General features: G+C 27.2%; 3 protein-coding genes across 10 annotated transcripts in view; 1 reads left to right on the plus strand and 2 right to left on the minus strand.

The window, feature by feature from the left end:
* LOC134834197 (microtubule-associated protein tau) overlaps positions 1–5,111 on the minus strand; it is a 42,267-nt gene extending 37,156 nt beyond the window's left edge. For 6 of the 7 annotated variants that reach the window (XR_010162150.1, XM_063848777.1, XM_063848780.1 and 3 more), the window contains exons 1-2: positions 5,015–5,111; positions 4,485–4,818 (exon numbers count right to left, since the gene is read on the minus strand). Coding sequence is in view for 6 of the 7 variants with exons in the window: in XM_063848777.1 (XP_063704847.1) it covers positions 4,485–4,551 (67 nt within the window). In the remaining variant the exon portion in view is untranslated. The remainder of the gene's footprint in view (positions 1–4,484; positions 4,819–5,014) is intronic. The other variant, XM_063848775.1, reaches the window with a different exon arrangement.
* Positions 5,112–7,880: 2,769 nt separating this feature from the next.
* LOC134834335 (myosin light chain alkali) lies at positions 7,881–11,937 on the minus strand. 2 transcript variants are annotated; one of them, XR_010162168.1, is made up of 7 exons: positions 11,815–11,937; positions 11,353–11,380; positions 9,355–9,542; positions 9,166–9,286; positions 9,022–9,108; positions 8,745–8,876; positions 7,881–8,574 (listed from the first exon to the last, which is right to left on the minus strand). XR_010162168.1 is itself a non-coding variant. In XM_063848962.1 (6 exons), exons 1-6 carry the CDS (start codon positions 11,815–11,817, stop codon positions 8,525–8,527), a joined length of 477 nt encoding a protein of 158 aa, XP_063705032.1. In that variant the 5' UTR covers positions 11,818–11,937; the 3' UTR covers positions 7,881–8,524. The 2 variants fall into 2 exon arrangements, 1 of the variants encoding a protein (XP_063705032.1); XM_063848962.1 differs by lacking the exon at positions 8,745–8,876.
* A 6,621-nt stretch (positions 11,938–18,558) lies between these two features.
* Positions 18,559–24,082, plus strand: part of LOC134836033 (protein unc-80 homolog) — a 35,745-nt gene continuing 30,221 nt past the window's right edge. The window contains exons 1-2 of the mRNA XM_063851155.1: positions 18,559–18,617; positions 22,097–22,410. Of these exons, the coding sequence (XP_063707225.1) occupies positions 22,204–22,410 (207 nt within the window). The 5' untranslated portion in view covers positions 18,559–18,617; positions 22,097–22,203. The remainder of the gene's footprint in view (positions 18,618–22,096; positions 22,411–24,082) is intronic.

The following is a 24,082-nucleotide window of genomic DNA, read 5'->3' on the forward strand; positions in this document are numbered from 1 at the left end:
AGTAAGTAAGTATTAAAAATTCAGTTTTTTTTTGTATTTTTTTTTAGAAAAAATGATAAACTAAATTTTTTTAAGGTTTTAGAAAACTTGGTGAAAAAACTTCATACAAGAATAGTATAATATTACCAAGAATCACTTTGGATCGGGTACACCCTTCGCAAAGATCCCGAGGAAGTATGCAACAGGGCTCTTGTGTACAACCCACAAGGAAGCCGCAGAAGAGGTCGCCCAAGAAACACCTGGCGACGCTCCACACTCTCAGAAGCCAACATCATCAGAGAGGGTGAGGGGCAAATCACTAACCTCTGGGATCTGAAAGACCTTGCGAATCGACGAACCAGATGGCGACAATTCGTGGACCGCCTTTGCTCAACATGAGGACAGTCTCGAATCTTCGGATTAGAGACAAGGTGTAAAGTAAAGTAAGTAAGTAAGTAAGAATCACTTTATTTCCGCAAATGAAGAAAAGAAAGCACTGCTGACTATCAAAGAAGGAACACGTACTTGTAAAAATTGTTGATAATAAACGATTTGATTTTCTAAGGAGTTCTTGAAGCTTTTCTGAATCATATCAAAGAGATTACAAAGTAAAGAAACCGAACAAAATGTGAAATGCAAAAGGCAGAAGACTCTAAAGGTCCTTAAGATCATTGAGTTGTTGAGAATTACAATCTTAGTGTAGGGTAGGGTAGGGTTTACTAGACCTAGTCTAGTATGGCTCGAACCACGGTCTCTAAAGAGTCCTATTGTACTTCATACCGAGTGAAATCGTAAGCTTTCTCAGTAAATGCCGAGGAATGGGTCTTAGCTTTTTACCTATCATCCCAAGCAGGCGCCCTCAAAATTCACTCAGCTCTCCCAGAAGGTCCCAAAGGGTTTCTAAAAGATCTCAGTAAATTTTGAGCACGATTGGAGTCAGAAGTTTTTCATGATTTCGAGTCTCGAACCGACGACCTTACGCTCAGATACGCTAACCACTGTACTGAGCTGACTCTAATGATAATGATAACCTTCAAAAGACCAAGACGAAGTTAAAACTGTGATTGATGAATCTTACAAGTCAACCCTTAAAATCGCCTTTGCATAATTCCATATTCTCATCAAGAGAAGGACAAACATTTCGTCTCAACAATATAAAGTGTTTTTTTGCAAAATAAACAAAAAAAAAACATCAAAAAATCCCGCGTACATTTCCATTTGAATTTTACTACAACTTGTTGTCCACAAGTCGACATCACTTGACCGTAGAATAAATCGACTGACGACGACCGGTAAATGTGGTGGGTGCAAAATCTGACATGTGTAAGTAAAAAATAACATTTTTTTTTTATTTATTTATAAAAATAGACGAGCAACAATGAAATGATGAGTAACTCATCATCATCAGATTGTTTGTTTTACGTTCACGTACAGAGACTCACTTTTCAAACTTTTAATAATAGAAAGGTCATATCAATTCGACAGTTTGTACACTTCATGAACCTACATGATATTTATGCAAATCGCATTAAAATTGAACATTGGTCTAGTTTTGAAATTTTTGAAGATACTCGAGAGTTCAAAAAAAAACACACCTCGTTATCAATTTGACCGAAGAGAAAATAAACGACGTACCCACGCGATCTGATCAGAAAAATAAACAGAGCGATGGTCACTTATCATCAACCGCTATCGCCAATGATTAAAGTCTTTATCGGACGTACTCGAATGACTTTTGAGTATCTTGTCAGACAATGTCAAAATGGGAACGGTTTTCGATGATGTCGTCTTTGCCAGTTTTATGGTCATTATTTATTTATTTTTATCGTTTCAACAATAGATAGTTTTTTTTTCAACGAGCCTCCCACGTTGGATGAGTAAAGTCTCAACGTGCAGCAAAACTCTTTAGGCTTGTTAACTTTTTTTTTATTCCTCATAAATCACATTCGATGACTTTTTGTCGTGTTTCATTTTTTTTTCTAAAAATATGTCCGAGTAATCTCATTAATTGTGTCAATTGTAACAACACTTCCCTAAACATGAAGAATTTATTGGGACACACACTTCGCGTTTCGAGTGTTTAAAAATAGCGCGCAAATGTGCAAGTCGTCGACACCAATCGATATATATCAATCAATATCAAAACAAATAAAAATTAGATAAGCAACTCGTACGAGTACGAAAAAAAAACTTTTTTAATTAACGCCGCAACATTTAATTTGAAAATTGTTGCACATGACTCACTTTTAAAGTCTTTATGCGAAAATCGCATGCAAATAAGTGATTACAAGCAACTACAAGCACTAAAAGATAATCAATCAATTTTCTTTGCTGTTAATTTAAATTTTCGAAAATATTTAAATACCAGTCGTCGTCGCCAATTTTTATGAGATTTTTTTTCATTACGCGGTTCATTACTCGCCCAACTATTCAATTAATAGATTTAACGATTAATTTTTTTCAATTTTCAATAAATTGAGTTTTTTATGGTGACATGTCGATGGTGAAGTAGATGAACCGGCAAATAAAACTATAACGGTCGATATTTAATTTTTTATGGGTATTTTTGACATTCATGTGTGTTGGTGACACATTAATTGTTGTTTTTGTTTGACAAAAAGTTCTATTGATTTAATATTGGCGTTTGAGTTTTAAAGTGCATTTTAAAATATTTTTAAAAAAATGCGATTGTTTGCCGATTATGTCTGTCAGTTTAGTTTTAAAATTTTTTTTCTTCTAAAATACAGTGAAAATTCTATCATAGAGCAACTCTGAGTTAGGGCATATTCTCTAATAGGGCACATCGATTTTATATGGAATTTCAATCAAAATCTCAAATTTTGGGTTTATTTTAAGTATTTTTAATAGAAAAAAGTTTTAAATTGTCTAAAATAAGGCAGTAAAGGAAAAAAAACTTGATAAATTTAAAAAAAATTTTAAATTCATAGAAATTTATCATTTTAAATTTTCTCAATAAATTTCCATATTTTTGAATAATTTCTGATCAAAATACTTAAAATTTAGCTTAATGATCAAAAATTTTTATAAATCTATCATTTTTTACGAATTTTCATTGAAAAATATTCTCTTATTGATACACTTATTTGAATTTTTTGTGCCCTATGATAGAATTTTCACAATATAAAAATATAAATTCGATAAAATATGACAATATAAAACAACTTGGCAATTGTGAAGACTCCAAGAGAAATATTTGAAACACGTTTTAAATCTAGATAGCACAAATAATTTTTATATTTCTTCGGTTCCAACATGTATTCCAACTTACTTTCGTCGCTCCATAGGACTTTAGAACAATCTTCGAAAGTCCAATGTCCAATAAGCCTTTTGACTGATACTAAGGATGTATGCTTCTTTGCAAACTGAACGTGTTTCATGCGGTTCTTGGTATTTTACCCTGTGATTACCCTGATTTCGTTTTTTTCTCCTTTCTTTTTAACTTAAAATTTAACTCTTTTAAGACAAACTTTTGACATTTTTTTCCCAGTTGTTCACATTGGTCTAAATAGCGATGAGGATGCAAATTTTCAAATTGAAGCAGAAGTTTAGAAATCAAATCAAAAATATTTTCCAATATCACATGGCAATCTATACAAGGCACCTGCATTAATTGTGAGCTTCTTGATTCGCCTTCTGTACGGATAAATGCTGCGGTAGTTCTAAGCAAACTTTGCTAGAGACTTTTTATGGTTTTTAGTTTAGTTAAGTTTCTTCGACTGCTTGAGGTCAGATGTGATATGAGTACTACTTGAGATCGGAGTCTAAAACATATAATTTTTTAGGCCTTCGATGATCTTTGAAGACCTTTTAAACGTAGAAAAAAATTAAAAATCTTAAAAATTTTCATTTTTTAACAATTTATAATTTTTTTTCTTACGTTTCGGATAATTTTATTAAACTTTTGAAATAGCTAATAAAAAAATGCGCTTTAATAAAATCGCACCTTTTACGTTTACTTTAAAAATCTAAACTTTTGAATAATGCATTCCCGTGACGCAACGCACGATTTTCAAGCAATGTCAAGGCAACAATTTTGTTGTTATTGGAAATAATTTTCCAACTGAAAAAAGCCGAGTCATGACAACATAATTTTTGTTGTTCATTTTTACCAGGAAACTAACGAAAAATAAATAAAATAAAATATTGAGCTTTGAACAAATAAAAAATTTTAAATTGTACAAGAGAAAAATCGATCAAAAATTTACAATTTTGTGACACAATGTGGCTCGTAACTCACTTTTTTGCTTTTTTAATTCAATTAAATTCGTCGGAAAGACGAAAAATACGACAAAAATCTAATTTACAAGATGTATTTATTAATAAATATTTATGAAGATGCACTCAGACTATTTTTAAAAATGCATGAGAAGAGATTCAAATGAGTTTCAATGTCATTCTACCAATCTCACGACTCTCAACTAAATACTACTATCATCTGCGCGTGGCTGATAACACTTAACAGAATGAGAAAAAAAAATACGAACCTGTATTGCTGCGATTTCTGTTTTGATTTTTGGCGATTGGTAAATGTGATTGTGCAACGGATGCCATTTTTTCGCTTTTTTTCTAGTAATTTATCTTTTTTTATTATATTTGCACGAAGAAAAAAGGAAGTCTAGTCCTTTATTTTATCTCTTTTAACTTTTTTTTCGTATACAATGTGTATGTCTGCAAAAATTTTCTCAGCCTCTTTTTTGTTGTGTATGTATGCACAGACAATATTTTTGTTGTTATTTTGGCTTGACTTCTTCGTTTTTCTTCTTTCTTCTTAAAAAAAAACTTTTTTAAATCGATTTTTCACTTCACTGCACTATTTTTCTAAAAGAAAAACATTTATTATTTATCATTTGCCGAGGATTCGGATAAAAATTTAATGAAAACAAGAATTTTCTCGAATTTTTACTCTTTTGAAAAATGAGCTATGAAAATAAGGGAAAATTCTTGTTTTAACCTAATTTTTATTTATTTTTGTTTTTCGGTTGTTGCTGCTTTTTTGAATGAATTTTTAATTCACCTTGGTCGTCAGATGTATTTTTTAATTTATTTTTATTATTTATTTATTTTTACGCCTCGAATTTTATTGCGACTTTTAAATAACGAGCACTTTTTCCAACTGAACTAACATCCAATGGTTAAATGTTTTCCCACCTTTCATATGGTTCGCATAGAGAAACAAAAAAAGACGAAATTTGTAAAAGAGAAATTGCGGGGAGAGAGAATTAAATTTTGTACAATTTTGAGAGAGAAAATTTGAAAATAAATTTAAAGCGACATCTAGCGGAAAATTGAGGAAAAGTGGAAATTTGAAATTGAAAAACGTTAAAAAATCCCTCTCAAAAAAAAATTTTCAGTTAAAAAAATATTTGAATGTTCAATATTAAAGAAAATTTAATTTAATTTAATTTGGTATTTATTTAAAAATTGTATTTTAATAAAAAAAAATATATATATTTTAATTTTTATAATATTTTTGTGAAAATCTCAATTTTAAGCTTATTATTTTTAATTTTTATGTGAAAAAATTATAAAAATCAATTTAAGTTGTTGAAAAATTAATGTTTATTTATTTATTTTTCTATTAATTAAATTCCATAGAAAATTTTATTTATTTATTTTGACCATAACGAAAATTTCCATGATTTTATTTCTAGGAATGTAATGGACTCAAAAAAGACGCAACAAAAGCGAACAAGGCGTAAATTCAATAAATCTCAAGAATTTATAAACAAACAACAATTTCGCTCTCAACACATGGCAAGGCAAGAAAACCGTGAGATAATTATTTGCATGTGGGCCAAATGTGGGTAATAAATAAAAAATAACGCAAAAGAACAATTTGATAAAAAACAACAAAAAAATTGTCGCAAAAATTTATCTCATAAGGAATTGTGCAATTTTTTATCAACATCTGCAACGACAATTTTTTATGTTTTTGTCACCACTAATATTGCCATATATGCACATTTTGCGATGAAAAATTAGACTCGAAAAGTAAGTGTTATTGAAGTTATTCAAAAATTTAATTTATTAAATTTAGCAATAAAATATAGATTTTTTTAAAGGCTCTATAAATTTTTATAAGAAATTATATATTTTATTTTATTTTTTTGAGAAAACTAAGAAAATATTTCATTAAAAAAAATAAATTTGGAAAATTTATGGAGTTGATTGACATAAAAAAAATCGAGTAAATATGACAAACTGTGAATTTATGTTTTATATTTGATTTAATAAAATTTTAAAAAAATATTTAAAATTAATAAAATAAAATAAATTTAAATAATTATTTTTATAGAGATGGAATTGAGGCAAAAGAAAGTTTCATACAGCTTCACTTGACACATTTGGCAATAAGATTCAAAAAAAAAACATAAATCAATTTTGACCCATTTTTGAAAGTTTTCGAATTTGCCAAACAAAATTTGTAAGAAAAAATTTAATAGAATTTTCTATAAAAATGTCAAAAAAAATTTATTTTAAAAATTTATTAAATAATTTATTATTTTAATTTTATTATATTTTAATTATTTTTTTTATTATTTTAAATTATTAATTTTAAAAATAATTTAAAATTTTTTTTTTAGACCTCTCGACATTTTTATAGAACAAGAATTCACATTAAAATTTTTTCTAACAAATTTTGTTTAGAAAAAAAATTAAAAAATTTTAATTGGCGATTATAAGCGCATACGAAATAATTTTCCTATAATTTCAACGGGGGTGTTTTATTTAATTATGAATTATAAAAATTATTTAATTATTTTTTTAAAAACAAGCTTCTAACAAACTCGAAACGTAAATAAAATTATTATGAAAAAATAAATCATTGAAAGTCTCAAAAAATTATAAATTTAAAGAAAAATAATGATGTAAGAAATTTTAAATTTCCCTTTTTACATGATACTAAAGAAAAAAAATCGTCAAATATGACCAACTGTGAAAAATTCACGTTCTAAGTATTAATTCCATTGTAAAAAGGAAAAAAATATTTAATTAGAAAAAATAAAACTAATGTTATAAAATTGAAAAAAAATATTAAAAAGGTGCAAAGAACCAAGGGCAAAAAATATTTGAATAAATAAAATTAAATAAATTGAATAGAGATGATATTGAGGTAACAGTAAAACAAATATGAGAAAATTTGGAGTCTCTAAGTAGGTACAACTTGATTTTACACATTAAAGAAAACTTCTTGCAAATTTTAGTGATATTTCTTCAAATAAATATATATTAGTTTAAGTCATTTAAAAAAAATGGATTTGCCGATCAAAATTTGTAAAAAAAATTTTAGAATCTCTAAAGAAAAATTCTTATAAAAAAGATCAAAAATTTTAATTTAGTAAATTATTTTAAAAATTTAAATGCATACTAAATTTAAAATTCTCAAAACGTAAAAACATAATTATAATGAACAAAAAAATAATCATTAAAAATTAAAATAAAATAAATTTAAAAGAATATATCAAGGTAAGCAGTTTTAAGTTTTCCTATTCACATAATAAGTAAAGTAAAAAAAATCGTCAAATTAAAAATTTAAAACAATTAATTGAAAAATTAATGTAGATGAGTCAGTAAAAAAGATAAAGGATCAATAAAAAAATAAATAATAATAAATTTTATAATTTTTGTTTCTTTTTTTATTTATTTTTCTTATAAATTAAATAAAATTTTTTATTCTTTACTTTTTATTTTCATGTCAATGTGTATTTTGTGTATCATTTTGTTTTTTTAATTTTTTTAATTTTCCGCAATTTTTATAGTCTTTCTAAATACCTTTTTTTAAAGTTCTTCTTCTCATCTTCTTTTGATGTTGCATAAAAGATGGGATTGTAACAGGTATCTCTTCTATTCTACACGAAACAAGATCAAAACTTATAACATAAGAAAAAAATCGTGATTACTTGTATTTAATTGTGTTTCTTTTTATATAAAACAAAATAAATATAAATAAAAATAATAAAAGTATACAGAGCAAACAAAAAAAAATGATGTTTAATATTTTTTTTTTTAAATAAGGAAAGGCGCTGCTGTGCTCAGATAATTTTATATTTTTAAACAATTAAAAACAAATTTTCTTCTTGTTTCCTCGTCTCTCTCTAAAAAAGACACCGTTGTTACGCACGCGTTGTTTTATATTTTATAACAAATAAATAAATAAATATTTTATTATAGAATTAATTATTACATATTGCTAGGTTTCGTCATATTGTTGTTATTTAAATTTTTTTTGATGTTGTTGTTGTTGCTGTTGTTGTTTAATTTCTAATGCTGTTGATTTTTTTTTCTTGTTCGATGATCAAGTTGTGTGATGTTCTTCATTATTATTTTTTTTTTACAAAAAGATGTTTCATATTAAAAAAATTTGTCATCAATAAAATAGTTTAATAGATTTTTAAGCAATTTTTTTGGATGTTGGATGATAATTTTTGCTTGATGTTGTCTTGACTTGAGCGATGTTACTCATACAATCTCTTTTTTATATTTTTTTAATGTGTGTGTAAATATTATCGGCTTGCTTGTTGACTTATAAGCTCATAAGTGGTGGCTCCAAGCCACACATACGTTTAAGCAATGCTGCGAAAAAAATAAATTATTAAAAAATATTCGAAAAAAAAAATGAAAAAAAAAATAGAAATTAGTAAAAAATAACAGAAAATGAAAAAATTAGTGAGAAAAAGTCAGGAAAGATGAGAAAATATTTTTTTTTTAATTTTTAAACAAATAAACAAACAAAAAATACTTACGACAAAGATATTACAATAACATTTGTGGTGTTTTTACAAATATTTATGATTTTTTTAAAAGTGAACTTCAGTCGATTTAGAATCTTCTGAGTTCGATGTTGACTTTGTTGTCCATCATTTTCTTGAGGAAAGCTATTTACGGGAATTCAGGAATTCACAAGGAAAGGACACATGATGTTGACACATAACATAAAATAACATAAAATGAGACAAAATTTCAAGTTAGCGACGTTCGGTGACGAATTTTGGCGTGAAATGACGAAAAAATGATACTTACGTCCATACAAGATGTAACCATCCTCATCTTCGGGGTCCATGCATTCTTTGAAGATGATTTCAACTTCTTCATCGGTCAATTTCTCACCTACAATTTTTTTTTTCATTAGAAAATTTTTAATTTAAAAAAAAAATGAAAACTCACCGAGAGCAAGCAAGCAATGTTGCAATTCAGCCAAGAGCATAGTTCCGTTTTCGGCTTTGTCGTACAATTTGAGACACTCGAGGAAATCTTCGTAACAACCTTGGTCCTTTTCTTTTTTGACCTGAAATTATTTTTAAAGGGAAATTTGTAAAAAGATTTTTTTTAAATTTTTTTGTAGGAAAAACTCACTTGAGAAAAGATGGGAAGGAATTCTTCGAACTTCAACTTCTTTTGTCCGCGTTTTGTGGTGCCGCCCATCTTTTCGATCAATTGCAAGGTGGGGTTAAGATTCAATGCACGCAATGCATTTCCGATGTCAAAGGCATCGATGTTCTTCTTGCCATCACAATCGTAGATTGAGAAGACGAATTCAGCGCCTAAAAGAGAAAAAAATTAATAAAAAAAATGCATTGTTAATTTTTTTAAAGTTAAGTTACTAAAATTAATTATTTTAATTTTTTTCAGGGTTTTTAATGTAAAAAAGAATTTTTTATTTTATAATTTTATATTTTTTTTTTTTGAATAAAAATATTTTTTTTGTTGACGAATCAAAAAGGTGATAAATTAATTTAAAAATTTCCCTTGTGAAATATATTTAATTTTTTTATTAATTAATTATTTATTTTTTTAATAAATTTAAATGATTTTTATTTAATTAATTTATTTTTTTAATTAAATGACTGAATTTAATTTTTGTTCAGGATTATAAGCGTAAAATAATAAAATATTTAATTGAATAAATATATTTTATTTCATTTTTTTTATTTTTTTCTTTAATTTTTTCTGCTGATGAATCAAAAAAAGTTAATTAATTCACAAATTTCTCGTAAAAATTAATTTCAATTTTTTAATGATTTTTTTTTATTTCTTTATGAATAATTATTAAATTAATTTTTATTTATTTAATTATTTTTTTTTTATTTTATACTTTCAATACTTGAATTTTTTATACCATTTTTGAGTATGAATTAATTTTTTTTTAAATAATTATAAATTTAATTTTATATTATTTTTTTAAATATTTTTTTTGAACTTAAAATTGAAAAAAAAACAAAGCAAAATTTGTAAAATATTTTTTAAACAATTTTCTCACGTAACTTTCATCAAAATTTCAATAGAAAAAATTTATTTTATTTTTTTTATTTTATCTTGTTTTTTTCATAATTAAAATTTTTTTTGATTAAAATATTTTTTTTAAAGAAAATTAATTTAATCTTTTTTTAATTTCATCAAATTTAGAAAAAAATTAAAAATAATTTTTAAAAAGGTAAATTTTTGGCATGTTTTGAATCAAAATTTTTTTTTACTAATTTTTATTTTTAATCAAAAATAGCAAAATATGTCAAAAATTTTAATTTTTTAATAATTATTTTAAAAATTTTCCTATATTTTTTTATTTTTTGTAAAAATCAGTTTGTAAAAATTAACCAAAAGTAAAAATATTTAATAAATCGCCCTAATAAAAATTTATGAAAAATAATTTTCGTCAAAAAAAAAAATAAAATTTCATACATAATAATGTCAGTCATTTGATACTTTGTTCACGATTCATCATCACTCAACTTTTTATTTTTCATTTTAGTGCCCGTGTGTGCGCGTAAAAAACTTTTCATTCTTAAAATAAATTAGATAATCGTTACACACACACAAAATTTTCATGTTTCGCGCGCGTAGGAATGTAACTTGCCACCACACCGCGTACGTTCCTACATGGTTACACGCATTTTGTATTTATTCAAAATATATAAAAAAAAAAAATATCAGACTCGCCTTATTTGACTCGTATTTATTTTTGTGTGCGATGCTAATTTTAGAAAATTATTTTATTTACATTTTTCATTGAGCATCGTACGTGCATCGACACATTGCGAGCATCAAAACTCTAATATGTGTGTTTTTTCGCGTTACTTTTTCTCTCAAGCATCATTTATGCGATTCGAAAAATAAAAATTTTTTCGTTTGATGGCGAAAGATTTGTGTGGCGAAGAAAATCTTTTAATTAGAAAATTTCTTCATGCGGAAATGCTTTGAGGTTCGGTTTTCACCTCGGCATGACCTCTTGAGTCTCAATTCGAAAAAATTATTTTAAAAAATAATTGAAAGGGGGTCCTTCGTTGAACAAGGTCACATCTTTCGCTTACATAATCGTTCAAAAAAATTTTTTTAAAATTTTTTTTAGATACTTACGCTCGATTTCATCATCCTTAAGGTCGGCCTGTAATGAAAATCAGAAAAGATTCTCGATTAGAATTTTCTCACGAAATCGTTGCAATTTTTTTTCGTAATAAAAGATGAGTTTTCGTGAACATTCCGTCAGCTTCGGGATAATATTGCATCAGATAGGGATAGATCCGACTTCAGAGAACAAATTAAACATCATAAAAATGTGTTCAGAAAATTCGATCGTTCATCACAATAAATTGCAATTTATCCCATTTACGGATTTTTTTTCTCTTCTTCTTTTTTTTCACTTATTTTTCTCTCGTTTTTTCTTGAATTTCTTGAAAACTTTTTCTCTAAATTTGCACTAAAAGTTTATTTTTTTGCTTCTTTTTTTATTTTATATAATATTTTTGCTTTTGAGACAAAAATAACTTCTGCTTCAAAGAAGTGGAAAAAAAATTTAATTTTATTTATCGGAGCACTCACCATTTTTAATCTATTGTTTCTCGCGGATCACTCTAGACTCAAGTGAAGATCGAATCAAGATTCTTACTCGGGAAACCGTAAAACTTGTCTGATGATATCGTATATTAGTTGCCGAACATTATGTTTGTAATTCAGACGGCAGACGTGAACGGGCACGGATTCAGGGGAAATTGCGTTATTTTTAACAATGGCGTCGTTATTTTTGGATTCTTGGATGATTTTCAAAAAAAAAAAGTTGTTTCGAGAAAGTTTGTTTCTTAGAGAAAGTCACACGTGGATTTGGAGGACTTTGAACTTGTTATTAATTTATTTGTCAAATAAGTAATTTAAATAATTAACAATTTATTTATTAAAATTGTTTTTATTAAATTATAAAAAAAAATAATAAATAATTTTTATATTAAATTTTTTTATTTTTAATTAAAAAATAAATATTTTTAATTAATTTAATTAATTGACATATTCATACAAAAAAAATACTTTTCATTAAGATTTTAAAATTTTTGATAATTTTTTTAAAAATTACAAAATAATTTTTTTTTTTCATAAAATCTTTTTTTTATATAAAAATAAATAAATAAAATATATTTTAATGTAGGTATTTAATATTTTGTTCAATTTAAAAAAAAATATTTAAAATAATGAAAATTAATAAAATAAAATTAAATTAATTTAAAAATAAATAAAAAATTTTTTTAAATAATTAATTAAAAATTAAAAACAAAATGAATTAATGAAAAAAAAAAATAAAAAGACACCTATATTTGAGTAAAAATTATACTTTGTAAAGAATTATTTTATAAATTAAAAAAATATAATTTATTTTTTAAATAAAAATTTTTATAATTATTTTTTCTTAAATTTTTATTAAAGAACAAAATTTTTAGATAAAAAAAATCAAATTATTACTGAAAATTTTTAAAATCTTAAATAATCTTAAATTAATTTTTAAAAATTAATTTAAAAAAAATTAATTTAATTTTTAAAAATTAATTAAAAAAATTCCATCAAATAATTTTACAAAAAAATAAAAAGATATGTATTTGAGTAAAAATTATTAAAATTATACTTCATTTCATATTTTGTAAAGAATTATTTTATAAATAAAAAAAATATAATTTTATTTAAATAAAAATTTTTATAATTATTTTTTTTATTTTTATTAAAGAATTTTATTTAAGAACAAAATTTTTAGACAAAAAAAAATAAATTATTACTTATTTATTTACAAATTAATATTAAAATACTACTTAAAAAACTTCCATTAAATAATTTTGCAAAATTAAAAATATTCTTGATTTAAAATTAATTTAAAAAAAAATGTTTTAATTAAGAAATTTCGTTATTAAAAAAATTGGTAAATTTAAATTAATTTAGGTAGTAATAAAAAAAATAATTAAAAATTTAATAATAATTTTTTGAATTTTTTTATTTAATTAATATTTATTTATTTAATTAAAAAAATTTTAATTCAAAAAATTTTAAAAACTTATTAAAAATTCTTTTCAAAAATTAAAATAAAAATTAATGAAAAACTTCAAAAACGAAGTTAATTTCCATCCCAAATCCGTCCCTTTTCTGCCATTCCTCGTTCAGCCGAAGTCCCGCACGATCTTTACCTTAAAACTCTGGAAAGCACGACGACGACACAACGACACACACGAAAAACTACCATGCACCACCACAATCGCAGAACAATCGTCAAAATTTTTCAAAAAAGAAAAACTATTGTTCGTAATCGTAGCACGGCGCGCCGAAGAGCCACGTAACACACTCACTTCGACAAACACATCGAAAGAAAAACGGCAAACAAACGTCCCAACATCGTAGCATGCGTTAACGACACACAAAAAAAAATTTTTTGCTATTTTTATGCCGTGACACAAATCCGAATTTTTCACCCGAAAACTACTTGTTACTTGTGTTATTTTTCTCGCTGTATGCGTGCCACTATTATTATTCTCTTAAGCAATAAGCGAGGTGCCACATGCCATAATATCATCATGATGATTGTACAAAAACACTCATTTTTATACATAAAAGTCGACATTGGTCTTTTTTCTTATTCTTCATCGTCATCGCCGCTGTACGTCGTCAAATAGCACACGAAATTTTGTGTAGCGTGCAACATTCAGTGCCATTCAATACAGAAACGGAAACAAATCGACGATCGAGCGACCAACGAACGACTGGGTGGAGGCCCTTATCTCATTATTTTAGTAATTGAACGAAAAATAAAAAAAAAATACAGAAAAAAGTGTCAAGTGATGAGTGAAAAACTAATAAAATTGGGAGTGAAAATTTTAATTAATGTTGTCATATGGATCATCGTAATTGTGATCCATTAGGGAGAAATTTCTGGTTGATCGCCTTTTGAAAGAGCTCAATTATTGTCAATTTAAAAATAAATAAAGAAGGCACTTTCCTGCCTTGTAGTTTTTTTTTTCGTGTAAAAAAAAATTTTTGTTCAAAATATTTATTTTTAGTACAAAAGTTTTGTTGATTTTTTTCTAGTTAATTTCACACAATTATTTTTACACGCTTGAAAATATTTAGAAAAAACAAATAATGATATCGTCTCATTTTTCGGCAAAAATTTGAATATTTTGCGTATTTTTTTTTCTTACAGAAAGGCATGGAAAGTTGCGCAAAAATTATTATTTTATTTGTTTACGTGACGCGAAATTTCTAGAATATTGTGAATTAAGAAAAAATATTTTTTCATTAATTTTTTAAAGAAAAATAAAATAATTTGTGTAAAATTTATAAAAAAAATAATTTTTATTTAAATTTTAAATTAAAAAAAAATAAAAATTAGTACAAAAAAATTAAAATTTGAGCAAAGAAAATCACATTTTGTTTTAAAATTAAAATTTTATATTTTTATCATTTAAGAGATCCCGAAAACACTTTTAAAATTTAATTGTTAATTAATTAAATAAAAATTAGGGCATTTTTGTAAAAAAATTTATTTAAAAAATTAATTGAAGTTAAAAATAATTGATAAAATTAATTTTAAAGACAAAAAAAAATATTAAAAAATTTTTTAAATTAAATTTTAATAATTTTTGCTCGTTAAAAAGGTTCCAAGAAAAATTTTTAAAAATTAAATTTAAAAATTAAATTAAAAAAATTAAATAATTATTTTGTATTTAAATTTAAATTTTTTAAAAAAATTATTGTAAAAAATTAATAAAATTAATAAAAAAAAATTATTTTTTACAAAAAAATTTGATAGAAATAAATTTAAAATTTTTGTAAAAACAAAATTATTAAAAAAAATTATGTAAAAAATTAATTGAAATTTTATATAATTAACAAAATTAATTTTAAAAAGGAAAATAATTTATTAATTAAATTATATTAATTTTTGCTCGTTAAAATGGTTCCAAGAAAAATTTTAAAATTAAATGAATTAATTTAAAAAATAAATTAATGAAAAAAAAATATTTTGTAAAAATTAAAAAAAAAAATATTGTTAAAAAATGAATAAAAGTTAAAAAAAAATTAATAAAAAAATTATAGACAAAAAAATCATGGAGTAGAAATTTTTGACGAGAAGTTTTTCGATAAATTAAATAAAAGACAAATTTTGAGTGCATTTTCTCATAAATTCCAAACAAATTTAATCATTCAATCAACTAAAACGCAAAAAAAGAATCAAATAAATCTCCGTCCGAAATACCTTCTCGCCAAAACATTTTCACTTTAACGCAATATTTATAGATCTCAACATCTCAATTAGATTCATTATTTACATAAAATTCAACTATTTTTTATGACAACAACCTCGACTAGGTACTAAGTAAATGTTTTTCCTGTATAAAAACTGCAAATAAAGTTGTTACAAATAAAAATTATTCTCGCATTATTATTATTATTACATGAATCATCGTTTTGATTTGCCAGGTATTTAAAATGTGTGCAAAAGTTGATGTATGATGGCGAAAGGTAAATTCATCATAAAATATTTACACTTTTCACGCACACACAGATACCTCCGTTCGTTTCTTAATTTAGTTGCTGTTCGAAGAGCTTCGAAAAAGTTGGCATGTGTCCAAAAATAATTTATGTCTCTTTAAATGTTTTTTGTTCGGTGACGACGACGATGGTTGAAAGTTGTCGCACATGTCTCGGGAGAAAGTCGAGAATGATGCGACAAACGTTGATTCATGTGTGACGAAAAAAAAAACTTTTGTGCTTGAAGGAATTGATATGCAAGAACATACTTCAATCTGTGATAATTTAATTTCGGGGTGCTGTGACGGGGTGGTGAAGAGTGTTGTGTAGATCAAAAGCCGGATGCTGCTTGTTGTTTTAAAATGAAAAATGGTAGCAACAAGTGAGATGAAGAAGAGGATAGAGTTATGAATGCATAATGATGACTTTATAATTGTGTTAACACGGATTTTAAATTTAATTGTGGGTGTTCAAGCGAAGGAAAAAAGTTGTGGTCTGCTGTTCATAAAAAAGTTTTTTTTTTCTATGACAGTTCAGTGGGACAAGTTTTTAAGACTCATCTTAGAAAATGCTGATTTTTGTAGGTTGTAATTAATTATTTCACAAAGCTTGTATTTGAGTTCATTACCCTATGGGTTGTAATAATCCTTCAAAGTCCATCAAATTTACGATGGATTTCCACGAAGGGGGGAGGCAGTAAACGGCAATATTTAAAAAAAAATTTTTTTGAATTCACTAAAATTTTATTACGAGTATTTCCGACCTTCGAAAGCTTTTTTACTCACTTTTTCATTAAAATTAATTTTTTATATTAAAAATTTCCTTTTGAGGAAGGGAGGGGGGTCATGTAAAAAAAATACCTCGTGAATTAGGGGAATTAATTAATAATTTTTTTATTAAAGTAGGTGTTGAAAGGCATATACTTTAATTTTTTCTGCTAAAGAAAATTTAATTTAAAAAAAAAATAAATTTAAGCACTTTTAATAAGTTATTAATTTCATTCTAAATTCGAAAACAAAGCTAAACATTTTTTTGTGTAACGAATTTATTAAAAAAATATAATAAAAAATATAATAAAAAATATATTAAAAAAATAGATAAAAAAGTGTTAAAAAACACTAAAAATAAAACATTATTAAAATGAGCCTACAAAGAACACCTATTAAAATGCAGCTGAGAAATCGAAACAAAATGACGAAAAAATATTCTGGAAGATGACATAATTGAAATTAATGATGAAAATTCAAACAAAGGAGATGATACCTTCATGGAAGAATTGCTTTGAATTTTCGGAACTTTCGAGGAAAAAGAAAATTGCAAAATTTTTTCAATTTGCGAAATGAAAAAAAAAACTATTGATGACGTTTAACTCAAAGTTGAATAAAAAGAATGAATGTAATGTCTTCACAAAGACGAAATCATTTAATAAATTGCTGGATTTCGAGTTTCGACGGTTGGCGATTATAGGAGGGGGGAGAGGTGGGGGTCAGAAAATTCCCTATTTTATCCGACGCTATTGCTTGATGGTGCCCAGGATGTTTTACATCAATTTGACCTATCGCTTATGGTATACTTGGTCTAGTGAAAGGACGAGGACGAATCAAATTTTTAGGAACGACATTTAAATAATTTTTCTGTTCTCCTTCAAAAAACTAGCGATTATCGGGAGGGCGTCGAATTTCCTGCATTCAAGGATGTCACGTATGGCGATTGTTTTTGTCGATTCCTGCTTGTTGTAGTTCGGATGCCAGGTAACCTATTAGCAGATGACAGTCTCAAAGAATATAGTCGATAGTTTCGTAGCTCCTTTCACAGTCGAATTTTGGCGAGTATACGATTGTGATGCGGTTTAGATGGTCGTTAATGCGGAGGTAGTTTGTGATGAGACGATTTTCCGTCACAATAGTCATCATATTGAACTCTTTGTGCCTGAACCATGAGATTGATAATAACATTCAATCCCGAAGAATCTAATGATTCAAGGTTGACGTTTCTGTACATGTCGTTTGAGCTTGTCGCAAAGTTCTGGATACTTAAAATTTCTCTTATAAAGGTCAAAAGCGAACATTATGTTTGTTCAACTACTGGTTGAAGGCTTCAATAATTTCAAACTCGTAAATCTTTACTTACCTGAAGTAGGCTTAAAACTTTTTTTCCTAAAAACAAATTTTTAAAACTCGAAAAAAAAAGTAAATTACCTGCCGCTTGCACTCAATTTGCTCAATCTTCAAATCAATTAGCATATCTCACCTCAACACTTTGCCTTTATCAATCACAATCCAAACAGCGGAAAATGACAACAAACATCAGCTGTTCATCTCCCTAAAACCCCCCATTTTGCCACCCTCATCACTTTCGTGTCTCCTTCGTTCAATTTCGCTTTGTTATTGTCAGACTCTTTTCCACTACCGCCACCAGTTGCATGTCCTTTTACGCTAAAATCATCTGTTTCCGCCGGCTTCTCAATGAATCACCTGATTTTGTTGTCAAAAAAGCCGGCCGGCATCTCTTCTGCGCACGCCTTCCGAAGCCACGTCGGACCCAAACGAACTTCTCCGGTAAAGTGACAAAATTCCCTCCCAACCACCCACTTTCGATCGATATTTGCCATCACTTTGCCCATACCACCGCGCGACGACGGGATGCTTCTGCTCGTCATCCAGCTCGCAAATTGTCGTGCCAATGTGACGCGTATACGGGAATCGGGTGACGATGCGCGCTCTTTTGTCTCGTAATCAACGGGAATCGCAGTCAGTTGCCATCTCAGTGCTTTAGCTAACGTATCGTCCCTGCTAAATGTTTGCGTGTCAATTTTCATCATAATTAAATAAATGGATTAAAAGGTACGAAAAAATCGCGAAAAATCACGGAAAAATATTTAAAGTGCAAAAGTGACGGAAAAATGCGAGAAAAATCCAGGAAAAACGCGAAAAATCAAGATAAAAATTTTACGGATGTAATATGGCTGCCACTTGTACACCCGAGATAAATTATTAATTTTTATGATTTCCACAAATCACCCATTCACGTTCCCGTTAAAAATTCAATCAAATTCTCGTCGTTTAAACATGCATCAAATTTTCATGATGTTCAATATTGAAAATTTCGCATCTCCTTGGACAGAGAAAATGGAAATAAAAATTTTCCTCTCGACTCGAAAATGGTACAGGAGAAAATTTTTTCCACGTATACGCGCGCAGCTCACGTACCTCGTGTGTACATAGTCAGTGCGAGAAAAAAGGACGACATCTTGGATTTTACCATTATTATTTGCTGGGAGTTGGGATAAAATTTTGTACATGTATACGTGGCGTTGTAACGTCGGGCGGCAACATCAGCTGACCTAGAAAAGAAAAAATAGAAGAACAATTTTTTTTACTTTTTATGTAATTTTTCGCTGATTGAAAATCGAGTTTCGCGTCAAAAGCGGAAGTATGAAATATAAGTATTTCCGGAATGAAAGTATAAAGCTAGCAAAGTGAGATAATAATAACGCAACAAAAATAACGTTAAAGCTCACAAGGGAGTGGATAATAAATAAATTGCTAGCTTCGTCATAAAATGAGTTAAAAACTCGTGCCAAGTTATCGAAAAGTGAACAGCAAAAGTTTTATTAATAAAATATTTTATGCATATCGCTGTGTACATTTTATGAAAGATAAATAGTGACAGGAGACTCGTTCCTACGCTTATAAATTGTGTATATGGCACGGAAAAAAAAAGTAGTGTAAGCAACATTGCAACGGTTATTTTTTCGTTACGTAATAAGAGAATGAATAGAAGAGGAAATGGAAAATTTAGAAAGGATGACTGGCAAATTGCCGTAAATGTAACGAGATAAAGATTTTTCCATTGAATTGAGACGTTAACTGTCGAAGGACGGGTTGACATTTTGGACAGATTTTGGTTTGAAAGGGTTTTATTGGTATTTCGACAGATAATGGGCCTAACCTTAACTATTAGAGAGAAACAGGAAATTAATTAAAATTCGTAAAAAGGTGCAGGATGATGATGATTATATGCTGACCCACCTAAGCACACAAAAAAAGACTTTTTGTGGGTTTTCTTTCTTCCTAACCTGTTCCATATTCTTCTTTGACCGTGCTGACACTCTTTAAGAAAGAAAATATTTCTTTCAGTGAGAAATCTCTAAATTCTTCAGGATCCATAATGCCATTCGTACTACCTAAAAGCAACATTATTTTGTGTTCCAAATAAGGACAATCGCATAAAATGTGCCCTGCTGTTTCTTCTGCTGAGTGACAGATTCTACAGTCTGTTAAGTCCCTATAACCCAGCCTACAGTTTATTTAATTTTGCATGGGCGGTTAGGAAAGCAACTATGACTCTAATTTGAGTAATATTCATGTTAATCAGCTCTCTTGTTCTTGTCAAAGATCTGTTTGGTACAAAACTATTGACATGTTCTGAAAAAGGTGCAAAAATTATTACATAATACCGTAATGTAGATAATTCTTATGGAAAAAAAATAATCCGTTCTATGAACGAAAATAGGTTTTAAAATTCGTAAAACTTTTAAATTTTTAACGATTTTTCGAATATTTTCAATATTTTAAATATTTTTTTTTGAAAATTTATTATTTTAATGATTTTTTATTAATTTATTTTTTTTTTTTTTTTTTTTTTTATTTTATGAGAAATAATTTAATTTTATTCTAAATAATTGCTAAAATAAGCCAAAAAAATAAATGGAAAAATTTTGTTCTATTAACTTCAAAACTGATGTTACATTAATTATTAGCATTTTTTGAATTTTTAACGGATTTTTTTTTCCATAAGAATTATCTACATTACGGTAATAAGGAAGAATTGTAAAGAAAATAAAAAAAAAATTATTTTTATAAAAAAAATAATTCAAAAGAAATGCAGAAATATGTACTATGCAAAAAAATAAAAAACTATTAAAAAATCAAATTTTAATACTAAAAATCAAATTATCAAATTTTCTTTTCACCCGATTTCATAATTTTATCGAAAAAAAGTATGGTATAAGATTTTTTGATGGTTTTTGGTTCGTTAGGCCTAAAATAGTCGAAAAAACCTAAACCTAAGTTTTGGAATGAGATTCTGGGTATTTTAGTCATTTTCAGTGAGATTGGGTTCATCAATTAGATACAAGTGTGAAACCCCTCAACTCAACTAAAATATGTCGAAAATCACAGAAGTTCATTCCAGGTTTTAGAATTTAGTTTTTTTCGAATTTCTCGGAATAACAAACTCGAAAAAATATTCGGGTGATATAAATGACAAAGGCTCTTAATTTTTTTTTCGCTTTGATTGCTTTTACAACCTGAAATAAATATTCAGGATTTTCAGGAAGCGATTTTTAAGTGCTTAATTTTTTTTACAAATTTGAGTGGAAATGTTCAAGAAAACAAATTTATTAAAGTTATATTTATAAAATTGTTTCTTGAACATCATTACTTAGCATTTGATATTAGATTTTCTTAAAATAAATCGCAAAAGATTTAAATTTAAAAAAAAAACTTACTTCAATAGAACTAACATATTTCATTTGATTTTCTTCTTTGAATAATGTTAAAATTGGTCCAGCCATCGAATAGTACTTACTGATGTCATAAATTTAATGCCGAACTTATTTTGAGATAAACTTAAAAAGGCACTTTTGGAATTTATAAATTTAAAATTTTGTTTCAATAAAGTTTCAATAAATTCTTCAATTTTTAATTAAAATTAAATTCATTATCAAAACAAAACTCCAAGAAAAATCATGAAAATTTCAATACAGAATGGAGACGCCTTGTCACTTATTTTCCAAATACAAAAAAAGTTGACTTTTTCCGTCACCTAAATGACTATCCAAGTAACGACGTGAAAATTACTGCAAAAAAAAACGACAGTCACGACAAAAAAGCGAACGAAACAACTCGACAACAACAACAACTGTTTACTTCAATTTCACACTTTGCTTTCTCGCATAATCCCACTTTTATCGCAAATAATCAACCTTGTTGAATTATTTCCCTTCTGCTGTGTCGAGCATTCTCGTTCTCCACTGCTTTTTGTGTACATTGCACAATGCCAGGCCGACTAGTTATATAAAATAAAATGATTATTGTTTACCTACAATTATCGTGATGTCGCCTGTGTGTGCGACTGAGTTGTCTGATGCGAACGATATGGTGATTAAAATGGTGTAACAATGAGTTCTGCTGTCGTTCCGAGTATTTGTGTCGAGCCGATAAATCCATGCGATAAACAAGAGAAAATGTTGCATGCCATGTGTTTGGATTAGATCTCTCTCTCACAGGGATTATAACGTCATTTTCTTCGTTTGCAGTTAAATTCGAGCAACAACAACAACACAAACAGCCACGCACATGAATCACCTCAGTAATTTTTTAACGAACAAAATATCTGCAACCACCGCAAATTTTTAAGAAAAATATGAATTTAACGAGTCCAACGAGTGGCTTGGTGTCGCCGCAAGAACACTCGAGTCATGGTCAGCAGGAACTCAGCGGTAGTCACAATCCCTTCGATGATGGCCTGCAAGATTTGAATTTACCGGTGCCCGTACAGACCTTCTTGTGGGGACAAATTGCACCGTTTATCCGTCCGAAGTTGGGGAAATTGCATGAAGCCAGTTGTACGGTAAGAAATTTTGCTTTACTATTTTATTTATTTTAGACGAAGGACATAAGGTACCAAGTAATCTGAAAATACTCCAATCTAATTATTTTTTACTCTAAAATTTTAAAACCTTAAACGAAAATTTTAAGATCTCAAGAAGAAATTTTTCAGACCTAAAGAGGAAATTTTAGGACCCCAAGATAAATTTTTAAAATCTCAAGAGGAAATCTTAGGACCTTAAGAAAAAAAAAATGTGATCTTAAGAAGAAACTTTATGACCTCAAAATGAAATTTTCAGACCCAAAAAAAAAAGTTTTAAGACCTCAAGCAAAAAAATTGAGGTTTCAAGAAAAAACATTGAGCCTTCAAGAAAAAACTTTGAGACCTCAAGAGAAAATTTTAATACTTCAAAAAGAAACTTAGAGACCTCAAAAGGAAATTTTAGAACCTCAAGAGCAAATTTTAAGACCTAAAGAAAGAATTTAAAAACTTCAAGAGAAAATTTTAGGACCTCAAGAGAAAATTTCAAGACATCAAGAAGAAATTTTTTTTCTTTTGAAGAAACCCAAGAGGAAACTTTAGGACCTTAAGAAGAAAAATTAAGACCTCAATAGGAAATTTTTTGAACCCAAGAGGAAATTTTAGGATCTCAAGAAGAAAATTTTAAGACATCAAGAAGAAACCTTAAGAACTCAAAAAGAAATTTTAAAACCTCAAGAAGGAAACTTAAAACCTTAAGAAATTTTTTGAACCCAAGAGGAAATTTTAGGACCTCAAAAAGAAAATTTTAAGACATCAAGAAACCTTAAATTTTTAAAACCTCAAGAAAACCTTAAGAACTTTTTTGAACCTCAAGAGGAAATTTTTTTAACCCAAGAGAAAATTTTAGGATCTCAAGAAGAAACCTTAAGAACTCAAAAAGGAATTTTAAAACCTCAAGAAGGAAACTTAAAACCTTAAGATATTTTTTGAACCCAAGAGGAAATTTTAGGACCTCAAGAAGAAAATTTTAAGACATCAAGAAGAAACCTTAAGAACTCAAAAAGACATTTTAAAACCTCAAGAAGGAAACTTAAAACCTCAAGAGGAAATTTTTTTAACCCAAGAGAAAATTTTAGGATCTCAAGAAGAAACCTTAAGAACTCAAAAAGGAATTTTAAAACCTCAAGAAGGAAACTTAAAACCTTAAGATATTTTTTGAACCCAAGAGAAAATTTTAGGACCTCAAGAAGAAAATTTTAAGACATCAAGAAGAAACCTTAAGAACTCAAAAAGACATTTTAAAACCTCAAGAAGGAAACTTAAAACCTCAAGAGGAAATTTTTTGAACCCAAAAGGAAATTTTGGGACCTCAAGAAAAAATTTTAGAACCTCAAGAAGAATTTTTGAGACCTCAAGAGGAAGTTTTGAAACCTCAAGAGAAAATTTTAGGACCTTAAGAAAAAAATTTAAAACCTCAAAAGGAATCTTTAGGACCTCAAGAAGAAATTTTAGAACTTCAAGAGGAAATTTTTCAAACCTCAAGAGGAAATGTCCTCAAGTAGAACCTTTAAGACCTCAAGAAGAAACTTTGAGACTTTAAGAGGCAATTTCAGGACCTCAAGAGAAAATTTTAAGACTTCAAGAAGAAATTTTAAAGCTCCAGAGAAATTTAAAATTCTCGTGATAAAATTCAAATTTTTCCCAACAAATA

The sequence above is a fragment of the Culicoides brevitarsis genome, chromosome 3 (genome assembly GCF_036172545.1).
Source record: "Culicoides brevitarsis isolate CSIRO-B50_1 chromosome 3, AGI_CSIRO_Cbre_v1, whole genome shotgun sequence".
Classification (NCBI taxonomy): Eukaryota; Metazoa; Arthropoda; class Insecta; order Diptera; family Ceratopogonidae; genus Culicoides; species Culicoides brevitarsis.